Raw genomic sequence first — 16,638 nt, forward strand, 5'->3', positions numbered from 1 at the left:
ATTCTGCGAACATGCAACAGTGATTGCAAGGTATAGTACGGCACAGTAGTGTATCAGTTAGCACAATGCTATTACAGCGCCGGCGACCCGGGTTCAATAAGGAGTTTGTACGTTCTTCCTGTGTCTGCGTGGGTTTCCTCCTGGTGCTCTGGTTTCCTCCCACATTCTAAAGACGTACAGGTTAGGAGTTGTGGTCATGCTATGTTGGCGCCGGAAGGGTGGCGACACTTGCTGGCTGCCCCCAGCACATTCTCAGTAATGCAAAAAGGCGCATTTCATTGTGTGTTCGATGTACATGTGACTAATAAATAAATAAATATTTAAGTGAACATGTAAACCTGCTTACACAATATAACCTGAAGGAACCTAACTTTCAGAAACATTTATATAAATAAATTCAAAAACCCAAATCAAGGCCATATCAAACCAAAATGAGTAAGAGTACCTGGTGAAATGATGTAAAAGAAGTCTTTGAAGTTATCCATCCAGACCTCTGCCAGGCGTCGATTGTTCTTGTTAATGATGTGTCCAGTACCACCAGGAAATGTATATGGGGTTGCCTTACGGAACACATGGCCAACATGAGAACAGGTAATAATTTCCAAGGAACCACCGCACTGCCATATCTGAAGAAAAGACAAAGATTTTAAGTTTTACTTCATCATCATCAATTCACCAAATCATCTGTTAAATGTAGATCAGAACACCAGTGGTACTATTTTATATCATCTCTGGGCCTCATGTTGCAATTCCATCAATAGTTTTTAGAATAAAGATGTGTTACCAAAGCAAACAATTAGCATTGTTATGAATATACTTACACACACACACACACACACACACACACACACACACACACACACACATATACTTACACACACACACACACACACACACACACACACACACACACACACACACACACACACACACACACACACACACAAGAAATACTGCAATGTTGAATGGACGTATCAGCATTTAGACTTCAAACAGCAAAAAGTCTGGTATTTCCAAGCAAATATCATCAAAAATGAAGTTCCAAATTTCCTGAGCAACAGAGCGAGTCCAACAATGGAGATTTCCTCAGTGCAAATGTTGGCTTTCACTTCTCAAATCCTGTACAGGGTCATAGACCCCATTCATTTTCATGCAGGTTGCAAAGCAATTAGGAGACAAAGATGAAGGTTTGGATGGCAAGTTTCCCAGGGATAGAAGAGTGGAAGCCAGTTGTGAGTGCAATGAACTAACAAAGGCAAACTTGGGGATTTCAGCAGTACAAGTGGCAAAGGCAGAGTTGAGTGACATTACTGAGATACAAAGAAACAAATTTAATGATGTGCTCCAAATCTCATCTCAGGATCAAATGCACAGTCAAGATTGGGAACAGCCTAATTCTGTCTCAGACAGATGCAGATAACAGGGATAGTTATCACTGTATTAACTAAAAACAACATTCACACATGACTGTGTACTAGACACAGCTCAAACACCATCTATAAATTCACAGATGACACCGCTGTTCTTGGTAAAATCTCAGATGGTGACGAGGAGGTGTAGAGGAGTGTGAAATATCAGCTGGTTGAGTGGTGTTGCAACTACAACCTCGCACTCAACATCAGCAAGACCAAGGAATAGATTGTGGAGGTCAGGAAGAGGAGGTCAGGGGAAGACACACCAGTCCTCCTTGAGGGGTCAGTGGTGGGAAGGGTGAGCAGCTTCAAGTTCCTGGGCATCAACATCTCAGATGATCTATCCTGGGCCTAACACATTGATGCAATCATGAAGAAGGCATACCAGTGGCTCTACTTCATTAGGAATTTGAGGAGATCTGGTGTGTCACCAAGGACTCCTGCAAATTTCTATAGACATACAGTGCAGAGCATCCTGACTGGTTGCATCACAGCCTGGTATGGAGGCTCCAATGCACAGGATCTCAAGAGGCTGTAGAGGAATATAGACTTAGCCAGCTCCATCATGGGCAAAACCCTCCCCACCATCGAGGACATCTTCAAGAGGCGGTGCCTCAAGAAGGCGGCATCCATCATTAAGGACTCTCTCCATCTGGGACATGCCCTCTTCTCATTACTACCATCAGAGAGGAGATTCAGGAGACTGAAGATCCACACTCATGATTCAGGAACAGCTTCTTCCCCTTCACCATCAGATTTCTGAATGGTTCATGAACCCATGAACACTACTTCATTATTCCTTCTTTGCACTATTTATTTATTTTGTAATTTATAGTAATTTTATGTCTTTGCAGTGTACTGCTGCTGCAAAACAACAAATTTCACATCATTTAAGGCAGTGACAATAAACCTTATTCTGATTTTGTCTTCTTTAGAGGAAATGTCTGCTCTCCTATTACTAATTATATAGTAAAGTTGAAGGGGCAATAAAGTGTCATCGGTGAACATATGAACTTGAAGCTATGTATCCAGATGACGTCAATGAGGGCAAAAAAAGGCCAGACCTGTAGATAGATCCTCGGGGGACAATATAAATAACAGTGTAGGAGCAGAAAGTGAGGCTTTGCTGGTAATGCTCTAAGAATGCTTAATAGGAAAGGAGAATGCTATGATCAACTATGTTAGAGACTGTAACCAGGTCAAGAATAATTGCTTATCTCTTTCAGAGGTACATCGTATCTCATTTATGACTTTGATCAGAGCTATTTCAATACTGCACCAGGATAGAAACCTAATTTGAGAGATTCAAGTACTGAGTTCTGGAAACTATTATTTTCGATCTTCCATTCCTGGGTCACAGTTTAGGCAATAATACTATTATCTTCACACACAAAAATAAATGTGTCAATTGAAATTAAGATGTTCTGTGTTCGCTCCAAATCTATAAATGAACTCAACTACTTAATGAAAAATATTTTCATTCAGCAACTTTCTTCCTACAATGTTTGCATCTCTTACAACAGTGAGTAAAAGAAAAGATTTTCCAAACATCATACTTTGCAAATGAGGAATCTGCTTATCAAAGATTTTCATAAAACATTAAACTTTTTTATTTGTTGTTCTATTTGTGTTGTTTTTATATAATTCATGTTTAATTTATCTCTTTTTCTTGTGAATGTTGTGTCTCTAATGCTATTGCCTGTGATGCTGCTTCAAGTAAGTTTTTCATTGCATAAGACAATAAACTTCACTTTGACTTTGAGCTCAGTTTCAAATAACAAATATAATTAGCTCACCTACTTTGGAATATTTTCTACTTAACTGTAAGGGATTGAAGCAAGCCATTCATTAATTAGAATGCCTTACGAGAGAAATACACTTCTGTATTTTTCCATGTTCCACAAGATTGATTTCTGTTGCATCCATGCTGTACTAAAATATTGCATAATGACTTCTTTTACAAGAGTGCTCCCCAAGACCCCTGTTTATTGTGAACTTTCCTCACTGCCATAACTGACTGAACTTCCAACAGTCCCCATCTCAAGTCTCTGACCCTGCAATCACCATGACTCTTTCCCACTGCATCTCAGAGGAGCCAAAATATCCTTCCCTCACTCCCAGCCAATTCCCAGCCTCCGACATCCATTCCAACCTTCCCAGCTGCCAGGACTGTCCCCAGTGATTGCAGCTGCAGCCCTCTGCTGCTAGTCTTCCCACCTGTCATCCTGCCAATCTGACTGGCAGATCACTGGCAATTAATATAATAACACAGTAGAACCTCCCTCTCCATGGACTTCATGAAACATAGTTTAGGTCTCAAGTCTGAGCCTCACACTCAGAAAAGGAAATCAAAGTCCAGAAAGGCTGCACAAAAGATTTACAAGAACATTACCAGGGCTGAAGGACTTCAGTTATTTGGAGAGACTAAAGAAGCTCTCCAAATAACTTATATCCATATTCTTATATCCAATATTCTTAAATCAGTGCAAGGGTAAATCAATAAAATGTTTCATAATCTTGAGGAGCTTTGATAGAGTAAGTAAAAAGGAACTGGTTCCACAGGTAGAAGAATTGATAACCTATGGTCAAGGATCTAAGGTCATGGGCAAAAGAACCAGAATGACATGACATGAGTTATCATGATCTGAAAGGCACTGCTTGGCAAGGTGGTGGAAGCAGATTTAATAATAACTTTCAAAACAGATTTGGATAATACATTTGTGAATAAAAACTAATGTGGACCCGGGGAAAGAACAAGGAGCATAATTAATTGGATAGCTCTACCAAGCACTTGAAGTCAAAACAATAGGCTGAATTTTGTTCTGTGCTCAAGCTATAATACCACCATCATAATATAAAGACCTATAGTTCTAATCTTTGTTCATATACTGTATACTTTACACATCAACTGTTTTTCATGTCTATCAGTTTCTGCCTATGCTTGGTGTCAACTTCACAATACCTTTATGTTAATCTCCCTTCACCAGCACTGCCCCTTCGAAAGTCTCTTCTTCCCCCATCCCAACCTCTATCCCCATCCTGACATCCCATTTGACTAGTTTAAAAGATTGTTTTTTTTTAGGTGATCAAGGATTGTGACAGGGACATTTATAATCACACACCACTTTAAAATTGCTTAGAGATCCCCAACAGAAAAACAGCTTCATATTTAGCTTCCCCCGTACTAGATCAGTGCTTTAAACCATGGCAAAGATACTGCAATTTTTTAAAAATCCAATAGAATAAAATGACTAAATGACTGGAGCTAAAAAGCCTATATTCTAATAAACACAATGTATTGCTGCACATGAGCTGAGCAAAACCAAGTTGTATCTGGTGCACATTAGAGAAAGCCAGTAATAGTAAGTGAGGGAGTAAGGGATGGGGGGGTGGATGATGGACAGATGGAACCAGTTTTTGGGGGATAAGAGAACCAGTGAGTTAAGTGTGCGGGTGATGGTATGTACCTGGTTTTACTCATCGCCTTCCTTACTTACCAGATTCCACAATATGCAGCCCTATGTCTCCACTTACGACCTTCTAGCCTCTGCCTCTCTTTCCACCCCCTGCTGCCCCACCTGTCCATCATTCCCTTCCTCACCTGGCTCCACACCAAGCCTGCCAGGTCCTGCCTGATCCGTCCCCCTCACCTCTTTACACTAGCTATCTGTCCTCTCCACTCCCAGTCCTGATGAAGGGTCTCGACCCAAAACGTCGGCTGTTTATTTCTCTCCCTAGATGCTGCCTGACCCGTTCCTTCAGCATTTTGTGTGTGCTGCTCCACCTTTCCTTCATCACTGTTTTGTCTAAATCCTGGAACTGTCTCCTTAGAATTGCGTTACTACCTTCACCTGTACGTAATAACTTGCTAAGGCAATTCAAGATAGGCAATAAATGTCGGCCAACAGCCAGATGAAAAATCAATGAAAAAAATAGCAGCTTTTCTATTATCTAGATTATACCCAAATGTTACTTTCATCACTTTCTGTCCATATTTCAGACTTCCAGCATCCACATTATTTTGCCCTTTGTAAATGCAGTCACATGCTTGTTAGGATCTTCTTCCTTTCTTATCTATTCATGGGATTTCAGCATTGCTGGAAAGCCCAGCATTTATTAGTAAACACTAAATGCCCTGAGTAGGCAGGGTAATTGCAGCAGATCATGTGATACACACAATGAAATTCCCTGTAGAATAGGAGGTACCAAAATTCAGTATTTTAACTTAGTAACACTGAAGGAATACAGATGAAGTTCCTGTCAGGATGGTGTATGGGTTAGAGGCAAACTGTTCCAATGTGTCTCTTCCTTTGTGCTTCCAGGTGGTAACAGACTTCTGTGCTGTCATGTTTTGATGCTACTTATTGCAGGCATGTTATGCCACTGGTTGGGGTTATGACGTTGGTATCTTAACCAAGCAGGTTCATCCTGGATGAAGCCAAGATTTTTAAGTGTTATTGCAGCACTCACCAAGTAAGGAGTAGTCTGTCCCTCTCTTGACTTGTGTCTAGCAGATGGTACAGATGTTTTTGGAATTTCAGAATATTATTTCAGACCTACTCTTGTAGTAACAATATTTATGCTGGTTTAGTGAAGTTTTTGATGAACAACATCTGTATGTTGATAGTGGAGGACTCTTGTGGTGGTAATGCTACCAAATGGCAAGGGGAGCTGGTTAGAAACTGTCCTGTTAAAAGAGGTAAGTATGTGCGTGACATGAATATTACTTGCCACATCAGCCAAGGTTTTAATGTTGTCCAGATTGTGTTATACATACGAACAGAATGCATTAATTGTAAATGGAACTGAACACTATGCAATCATCTGTGAACATTACCAATTCTGACCATAAGATGTAGAAACAACATTGATAAGACAGAGATGAGGAGAAACTTCTTTTCTCAAAGGATTGTGAATCTTTGGAATTCTTTACTCTGGAGAACACCAAACTGTGGAGGCTGAATCTCGGAATATATTCAAAGATGAGGAAGAGATTATTGGTTGATAGAGGAATCTAGAGCGAATGAGAACAGGTAGAAGAGAGACCAAGATCAGATCAGTCACCATATTGAAAGACTGAGCAGGATTGAGGGACCATATATCTTACACCTGTTGCTAATTTCTATTTTCTTTTGTTTCTATTTCACAGGTAACGATTCCTAGAGTCAATCTCTTCCAACCATATATCAAATAGACCATAAGACTATAAGACAAAGGAGAAGTCAGCCATTTGGCCCATCGTCTGCTCCGCCATTCTATCACGAGCTGATCCATTCTCCCATTTAGCCCCACTCCCCCGCCTCCTCACCATAACCTTTGATGCCCTGGCTACTCAGATACCTATCAACCTCTGCCTTAAATACGCCCAATGACTTTGCCTCCACAGCTGCCCGTGGCAACAAATTCCACAGATTCACCACTCTCTGGCTGAAGAAATTTCTCCGCATCTCTGTTCTGAATGGACGCCCTTCAATCTTGAAGTCGTGCTCTCTTGTACTAGACTCCCCTACCATGGGAAACAACTTTGCCACATCTACTCTGTCCAGGCCTTATAACATTCAAAATGTTTCTATGAGGTCCCCACTCATTCTTCTGAACTCCTAAGGAGTACAGCCCAAGAGCTGTCAAATATTCTTCATATGTTAACCCTCTCATTCCTGGAATCATTCTAGTGAATCTTCTCTGAACCCTCTCCAACGTCAGCATATCCTTTCTTAAAGAAGGAGCCCAAAACTGCACACAGTACTCCAAGTGAGGTCTTACCAATGCCTTATAGAGCCTCAACATCACACCCCTGCTCTTATATTCTATTCCTCTAGAAATGAATGCCAACATTGCATTCGCCTTCTTACCACTGACTCAACCTGGAGGTTAACTTTTAGGGTATCCTGTATGAGGACTCCTAAGTCCCTTTGCATCTCTGATTTTTCAATTTTCTCCCCATTTAAATAATAGTCTGCCCACTTATTTCTTTTACCAAAGTGCATGACCATACACTTTCCAACATTGTATTTCATTTGCCACTTCTTTGCCCATTCTCCTAGTCTATCCAAGTCTCTCTGCAGACTCTCCGTTTCCTCAACACTACCTGCCCCTCCACCTACCTTTGTATCATCGGCAAACTTAGCCACAAAGCCATTTATTCCATAATCCAAATCATTGATATACAACATAAAAAGAAGCGGCCCCAAAACGGACCCCTGCGGAACACCACTGGTAACCGGCAGCCAACCAGAATGGGATCCCTTTATTCCCACCCTCTGTTTCCTGCCAATCAGCCAATGCTCTATCCATGCTCGTAACTTTCCTGTAATTCCATGGGCTCTTATCTTGTTTAGCAGCCTCATGAGAGGCATCTTGTCAAAGGCCTTCTGAAAATCCAAATACACAACATCCACTGCATCTCCTTTGTCTAGCCTGCTTGTAATTGTCAGGCTTGTCAAGGTTTGTCAGGCAGGATTTTCCTTTAAGGAAACCATGCTGAGTTCGGCCTACCTTGTCATGTGCCTCCAGGTACTCCGTAACCTCATCCTTGACAATCGACTCCAACAACTTCCCAACCGCCGACGTCAGGCTAACAGGTCTATAATTTCCTTTTTGCTGCCTCGCACCCTTCTTAAACAGCGGAGTGACATTTGCAACATTCCAGTCCTCCAGAACCATGCCAGAATCTATTGATTCTTGAAAGATCATTACTAAAGCCTCCACAATCTCTACACCTACTTCCTTCAGAACACGAAGGCGCATTCCATCCGGTCCAGGAGATTTATCTACCCATAGACCATTCAGCTTCCTGAGTACCTTCTCTGTTGTAATTGTGACTGCACACACTTCTCTTCCCTGACATCCTTGACTGTCTGGTATACTGCTGATGTCTTCCTCAGTGAAGACTGATGCAAAATACTCATTCAGTTCCTCTGCCATCTCCTTATCTCCCACTACAATTTCTCCAGCGTTGTTTTCTATCAGTCCTATATCTACTCTCATCTGTCTTTTACTCTTTATATACTTGAAAAAGCTTTTAGTATCATCTTTGATATTATTTGCTAGCTTCCTTTCATAGTTCATCTTTTCCTTCCTAATGACCTAAATACCATATTCTCTGTGGAGTTCTTCCCTACAGGACAAACCCAATGATATATGAGGAATCTAGGACTCTGGCTGAAAGGTAGGAAAACATATCATTATGTCAAGCTGCTTGCTTAAGGTCTGTGGCACACCTTTCCTTATTCTGGCATGACCCCCAGATGTTGAGTAGGGGTGGTAGGACAATGTGTGTCGTTGCCATATCCAAACCAGTACCTAAGTCACTGCTGGGTTGTCTGCATGATTTTATTATTACTTTGTGTAGCAGTTTGATAGAACTGATTAGAAGCCAGAACTTGGAAGTCAGTCTCTTGGGTTTTTCTACATATTCTTTCTAAACTATAATAACGAGTTAAGTACAAAATTGATAAAATAAAAATAATGTAGCTGTTAATATAATTGTATGGAAGTACTTTTAATGTCTTCCATCTAGAGTTTCCCTCAATTTTTATGATTATTTTATATTTCTGTGAGTCTAGAAAATCAAATAGCCAAAAAAGTGAGGATTTCCTTCTTTAAAGGACATCAGTGGATGAGCTAGGGCTTTACGACATGGTCATCCTATTGACACAAATCATTGAAGACAGGTTTAATAGATTGAATTTAAATCCTACAATTGAAGAGGTTACTTGCCTAGGCCTCTGGATTACTAATCCAGACAACGTCAGGCTACTATTATCAATATTAACAATTCTGTTAATTCAGAGCCTCCACTTAAAAAGGGAAAATAGTTTCCTTAACATGAAACAGAATCTTATTCCATTTGTAAAGTCTTCTGGATCTGAGGTTTTCAATGAATCATTTAAATATCTGTTCCCCAAGCTCCATGGATAGAATTCCGAATTCATTCTTTTATCAGCTTGCACAGATTATGATCCATATTTATTAATAAAAACATTTTCATTGATGCTTAAAGCCTTATAGGTTTTTTGGGTTATCCACAAAAAAATCCTTCATGTCTGGCTATGACAATCATTGTACAAACTGATCCAATATTTTGTAATTGTAAGGCATGTAGTGTGATAAATCATGTTTTCCTGTAGTCTATGAGAAACGAAATTAAGCCCAACTTCAAATTTATTCCCAGTTAACAGATATTCTCGTGGGTTTTTCTAAATATGATTTTTTTAATCTATCACTCATCCATGAATACAAAATTGATAAAATAAAAACTGTAATATAATTGCACAAAAGCACTTTCAATGCATTTTTGGAGCCTTGCCAGACCTTTCTTCAACCTTCATAATATTTTGTCTATAGCCCACAAAGCAGCAATACAATTTCCATCTTTTTTGTTTGCCACTAATACACTTTAGACTTAATGAAGTGGAAGCAAAAGATTAGCACAGAGGTATCCGCTGTTCACTACAACAGTTAACAATTTATCAACATCCAAAACACAGAGCTAGATTACACTGACAGTTAGCCATATAGGACCACCAGTTAGCTGCACCTGGACATTGCACTGAGTTCCAGGCTTCTTGAACAACATGGCCTGTGAGAATTGATGCATCTTGTATCTATTGCTTTACACCAAATATATCTGGTACATCTACTGTGGCCCCATTCAAATTGACTTCATTAAAAAAAATAAGTGAATGTAAGTTGTTTGTTCTTTATTATAGTTATTAATATTTTAATTTACATCAGTTAAATGTTATTTTTAATTAATAATTTCTTAATTATTTAACTTTTCAACTGTTTCTCATGTGTCTGATCATCAGTCCATCAGGGTGATCTGTAGATGGACTCAAGTTGCAGTGCCTAAGGCCAAGTCACCACTTATGGCCCACATCATCTCATAGAATAGCTGCTGGGACAAAACTGTTCCGAAAGGTTCATGAAACTGTGAAGCCAATGAGATATGGGCCAGTTCCTGCATGATTCAGTACATTATAAATTCTTGTATTCAGTCAATGAATGTGACAAGCAAGTAAGGTTATACCTTTTCTCTAGAGTGCTCTAAAGGTTAGACGTCAACCTGCTTTATTCAACTTGACTTTTAAAAGCACGTACTTTTTAAAAAGCCAACTTGATGCAAGAATTCTTTTTGTTCTACTGTCCATTTATTGTTAAAATAATAATTTAAATAGTGTGACCCAAATTATAGCTGAATAGTCATTATGTATGATTAGAAGAATTATTGAAGAAACTGAAGATTACTTAAACCAACAAACATTTACTTTATGTTGCAGTTAAATACATTACAATAAACACTTTTCATAGAGATGAGTCTGAGCATTGCTGCAAGCATTACAGCTCAGAAACTGGGCCCACAGACACACAAACAGCACACTAATTCAGCTCTCTGCATTTAGATTGCATTAGCAATCATTTCCAGATCACTTAGCACCTATCAGGAAATTAGCCTGGGTGCACTTCCCTTTAGCATAAATGATATTTTCCGGTCGACATAGATCTGGCAGCTCATGTTTACTCCACTGTTAGCAGAACACAAGAAAATAGGAGCAGGAGGCGGCCACCTGGCCCCTCAACCCTGCCCTGTCATTTAATATGATCATGACTGATCTGCCCCAGGCCTCATCTCTTCTTCTGTGCCAGTTCCTCACAGCCCTCAATCCCCTGCTATGTCAAAAATGCATTCGCTTCCTCTTTAAATACCCCTAATGTTCTAACCTCTATAAACCTCCGGGATAGAGAATTCCAGAGTTTCAATCACCCTCTGCAAGATGTTCCAATGCACTTCAGTTTTCAATGATTATTCTTTAATCTTGCAAATAGGTCCCCTTGTTCAAGATTTTCCCATTAATGAGAACTTCTTTGCATTAACCCTGTCAATCCCCCTTAAAATCTTGTTTCAATAAGATCACCCCTCATTCTTCTAAAATCTGAAAAATACAAATCCAATTCCTTTAGCTTCTCATAATAGGACACCCCTCTCATCCCAGAATTAGCCTGGTGAATCTCTTTTGGACTGGTTCCAATGCCAGCATATCTTTTCTTAAAGGAGAGCAGCACTGTGCACTGTACCGAGGAGTAGCCTCACCAATACCCTGTAGAATTCTAACAATACTTACCTATTTTTTAAACTCCAACCCTTCTGCAAACAAGGCCAATAATGGCATTTGTTTTCCTAACCACCTGCTGCACCTGGTTGTTAACTTTTTGTGATATGTATATAAGAATACTTAGATCCCTCTGTACTTCACTCACCTGCAATCTTTCTCCACTTGGGTAATAGACTGCCTTTTGATTTCTTTAATAAAGTGCATGACCTCACTCCCTGCCACACTAAAATCTGTCCAAATATCCTCATCACAACATTCCTTCCCACCTATTTTCACGTCATCGGCAAACTTACAACTTACACTCTGCCCCCTCCTCCAGGTCATTAACAGAAATCATAAGTAATTGAGGGATAAGAACAGAACCTTGGGACACTCCACTTGATACATCCTTCCAGACTGAAAAAAGACCCATGCAGGAAAGTGGCACCTCAGTAAAATATCAGTTACTTAATGGTGCAGACAAGTTTGTTCTGGCTGAAGGTTAAGGTGGTGAAAATCTGAAATACGAATCCAAGCTACTGCAAGCATTCTGGTTTGAAATGAAGTGAAATGAGGAGCAGTTCAGCAACCTATCCACTTGTAGTAGGTAGGTTGGATGCTAAAAGCTTTTATAATGTTTTTCTTATTTTAAAAAATACAGTCTGTTTTTAAACACAGCCAGATAAGGTTTCCCAGACCTAAAAATTACAAGTGTTTCATGGACCATGAGGAGGTTGTGTTTTTCTCTCAGGCCAAACAAGATCACCTCTAGATATCTAAACCTATTCTTTCTTGTCTATGAGCTCCCACTTGCCCCAAACCAGTTCTGTCAACCCACAACCTCACCCCATCCCTGACCCTAACGTAACTCTCATGATCAGATCTCTACCACAATGGCTCCATTACCATCTTTCCGTAAGTGGCTGAATGGATGCTCGGAGGGTATTCAACACATAAGAGGAAATGAATCTGATCAACACTCAATGCTCAGCAGAACCTGGCAGAAAGTCAGGTATAAAAAGGATGTTTGTTTATATCTGCATTGCAATGATCTTCGGAGCTGGGAGCTCATTTACACAGATTAAACTTTGCAGAATCAATGCCTCAGAACAAGTTTATATAAGATATATCATGTTTGCACACTGAAAAGTGATGGCAAAAATATGAGACATATTCCCTGTGATGAAAATCCTCAGAAAAATGGTGACACAATTCTAGTAACCATCAAGAAGCTGTTACTGTGAGGTAACGATGGTTTCAATTATTTATATATTTCTAAGTTCCCTTTTTGCCACAGTTTTTGAGGCATAGATATTATTAAACACTATTTCTAAGGTTTTGAAATAGTACAGGGGACAAGTCACATACTAGATAGGGACTTGAATCTTTAAATATACTTCACTATAACTTATTTATATATATGTTTCCACTAAATGTCAAATGCCCTTTGCTTTTCAGATAGTTATGGTAAACTGGAGTGTCCATGGAAATCAAAATATCTGCTAGTTAGCCTTGGGTGTTATTATAAAGTCATGCATGGCTGTTTCTTACTTCATGAACGTCACTGTCTTTTTTCAAGCAAACACAGCAGGTAACATTCCCATACTACTGAAGAAACTATCAGAAAAATAATCCTGCTTTGGAGAAACCAATTACATTCAGGGAGATGGCTTCTAGCTCTAGACACTTTTCTAGGAGACAGACTGATGGGCTACTGATTAAAACCACATTTCCCACCAAATATTATAGTTCAACCAAAATGACCTGAAGAGCAAGCAATTATACACAAAACCCATGGTTTTTCTGCTTCCTTAACCAATTATCTTTTAACTAATTTTATACAGCAATAATTCAACAGCATCAAACATTAAAGGTTCAATTTTTGATCTGATATTCCTGCAGAGTTTAATGTCAGTACAAATAAAAATTGTGCACAATAAATTTGTCTTTTTTTTTGTGAAAGCAGTGGTGGACCAACAAAATATTCAACACAATAGTTTTCAAATCTCTAAAGGGAGGGATTTGTGAGTAGCACAAGCATCGTACAAACATTTGAAGACTCCGTTGCATTAAATGGTGTCTCTGGGTAGGATGTTCAGTTGTGTATTTCCTTTCCAAATTAATCCGGCTACAAAAGGTCAGATATTCTCTGTGCTAAGTTAGGAATGCCACAGTCCAAATCCAAAAGATAAAACTTTGTTCATTATAGGATTACGATGTATTCACTGAGTTTCCAAACACAGAAATGCAGAATTTCAAAACTGCTGCTTTCAATTAATCATCACAAGCATTTTCACTTCCCATCAATTTGCTTCATATTTGAACCATGTGTCAAACTAGTTGGGGAGATCCTAGACATTCTTTAAATTATTTTGGAAAATTTCAGAAGGATAACATGAAGGAGTTAGTAGACATCATAGATGAATCCTTTGCAAACATCATACCCAATCTGCATCTATGTGCTGCAGTTTTCTTTGCAATGACACTAATGATATCTTATCATTTCATCTTTCCTTCATCACTTGGCTCCCATTCAAATCCACTATGACCCCTCCGTGAGTAACAGCATTATCTCAGTGGTAGCAGACTTGCTTTTGAACCAGATTTTTGTCAGTCTAGAGACATGACAACATAATCCACATAACAGACAACTATGAAAATGCTATAAGATCAGACGTGCCACGTCTCAGATGGGACATAGCCCTTTTCAGATTAATATAAAAGATTCCATGGCACCCTTTTGAACAATACCAGGAGAATTCTTCTGTGTCATGGCAAGTATTTATTCTCCCACACATCACCCATAAACAGATCACCTTCCAGACTTCAGTGTGGAAGGATATTAAGACAGGGCCAAAGAATCAGGTCCAGGTGAAGAAAGACAAGCAGGAACAATGGATGCAACTCTGAGCAAAGGACCAAGTCCAGGAAGACCTGGACCTTGTCCAAAGTAGATGATGACACTTCATTTGCAATGATTTTGCCCACTGAGTTTTTCTGTAACCCCTTATAACTTCCTGTTCCCATCTGCATGACTGCCATTTGATACATTGGTAAATTCGTAAATTGGTTTATTAATGTTACATGTACCATGGTACAGTGAAAAACTTGTCTTGCATACCGTTCATACAGATCAATTCATTACAACAGTGCATTGAGGTAGTACAAGGTAAAACAATAACATAATGCAGAATAAAGTATTACAATTACAGAGAAAATGCAATGCAGGTAGACAATAAGGCGCAAGGTCATAATGAGGTAAATTGTGAGGTCAAGAGTCCATCTTTTCGTACTAGGGGACCATTCAATAGTCTTATAACGGTAGGATAGAAGCCATACTTGAGCCTGGTGGTACATACTTTCAGGCTTTTGTATCTTCTGCCCAATGGGGGGGAGGTGGGGGAGGAGAGAGAAGAGCGATGTCTGGGCTGGGTGGGGTCTTTGATTATGTTGGCTACTTTACTGAGGCAGCAAGAAGTGCGGATAGAGTCCATGGAGGGGAGGCTGGTTTTCATGATATGCTGAGCTGTGTCCATAACTCTCTGCAGTTTCTTGCAGTCACAGCCATATCAAGTCATGATGCATCCAAATCGGATGCCTCCTATGGCACATTGATAAAAATTGGTAAGGGTCAAAGGGGAAATGCCAAATTTCCTTAGCCTCCTGAGGAAGTAGAGGCACTGGTGAGCTTTCTTGCCCATGACATCTACATGATTGGACCAGGACAGGCTATTGGTGATGTTCACTGCTAAGAACCAAGCTCTCAACCCTCTTGACCTCAGCACCATTGATGTAAACAGGAGCATGTGCACTACCCCCTTCCTCAATGACCAGCTCTTTTGTTTTGCTGACATTGAGGGAAGGGTTGTTGTCATGAGACCATATTACTAGGCTCTCTATCTCCTTCCTATACTCTGACTCATCGTTGTCTGAGATACGGCCTACTATGGTGGCACCATCTGCAAACTTGTAGATGGAGTTAGAGCAGAATCTGGCCAGTCATGAACGTATGGGGAGTACAGTAGGGGGCTGAGGACACAGCCTTGTGGGGCACCAGTGTTGAGGATAATCGTGCTGGAGGTGTTGCTACCTATCCTTATCGATTGCGGTCTGTTGGTCAGGAAGTCAAGGATCTGGTTACAGAGGGAGGTGTTGAGTTCCAGGTCTAGGAATTGGGAGATGAGTTTGCTTGGAATTATAGTATTGAAGTTGGAGCTGTAGTCAATAAACAATAGTCTAACGTAGGTGTCTTTACTGTTCAGATGCTCCAGAGGTGAGTGTAGGGCCAGGGAGATGACGTCTGCTGTAGACCTGTTTCGGTGGTAGGCGATTTGCAGTGGGTCGAGGTTGTCTGGGAGGCTGGAGTTAATGCGTGCCATGACCAGCCTCTCAAAGCACTTCATGATGGTGGATGTCAGAGCCACTGGGCGGTAGTTATTAAGGCACGTTACCTTATTTTTCTTAGGTACCGGGATGATAGTGGTCTTCTTAAAGCAGGTGGGAACCTCAGATTGAAGCAGGGAGAGATTGAAATGTCTGCAAATACCCCCACCAGCTGACCTGCACAGGATCTAAAGACATGACCAGGGACACCATCCAGGCCAGATGCTTTCCACAGGTTTATTCTCCAGAATACTGACCTTACATCTGCAACGGTGACTGTGGGTTCAGGTTTGGAGGCTGTCAGGGTGGGTGGTTCCATACCAATCTCCTTCTGTTCGAAACGTGCATAAAATGCATTAAGCTCATTGGGAAGGATGCGCTGTTGTTGGTGATGCTGCCTGACTTCGTTTTGTAGCCTGTTATAGCACACAAGCCTTACCACAACTGATGGCTAGTCTAGGACTCTATTTTGGACTGGTATTGTCTCTTGGCATCTCTGATTTCAATTTCTTGTGCAGGTCAGGGTCATCTGATTTGAACACCACAGTCCTCGACTTCATTAGGGAGTGGATCTCTTGGTTCATCCATGGTTTCTGGTTTGGGAACACCCAGACTGTCCTCTTTGGTACACAGTCCTCAACACACTTGCTGATAAAGTCCGTGATGGTGGTGACATATTCATCTAGGCTGATAGCTGAGTCTTTGAACATGGACCAATCTACTGACTCAAAGCAGTCAAGTAGAAGCTC

At 40.3% G+C, this 16,638-nt stretch overlaps 1 protein-coding gene across 1 annotated transcript in view; it reads right to left on the minus strand.

Moving 5' to 3' along the window:
• The window catches only part of galnt13 (UDP-N-acetyl-alpha-D-galactosamine:polypeptide N-acetylgalactosaminyltransferase 13), a 271,947-nt gene that overhangs the window by 54,863 nt on the left and 200,446 nt on the right, over window positions 1-16,638 (minus strand). Inside the window, exon 8 of the mRNA XM_052011859.1 lies at window positions 446-626. Within this exon, the coding sequence (XP_051867819.1) occupies window positions 446-626 (181 nt within the window). The remainder of the gene's footprint in view (window positions 1-445; window positions 627-16,638) is intronic.

This window comes from Pristis pectinata, chromosome 1 (assembly GCF_009764475.1).
Source record: "Pristis pectinata isolate sPriPec2 chromosome 1, sPriPec2.1.pri, whole genome shotgun sequence".
NCBI classification, from domain to species: domain Eukaryota; kingdom Metazoa; phylum Chordata; class Chondrichthyes; order Rhinopristiformes; family Pristidae; genus Pristis; species Pristis pectinata.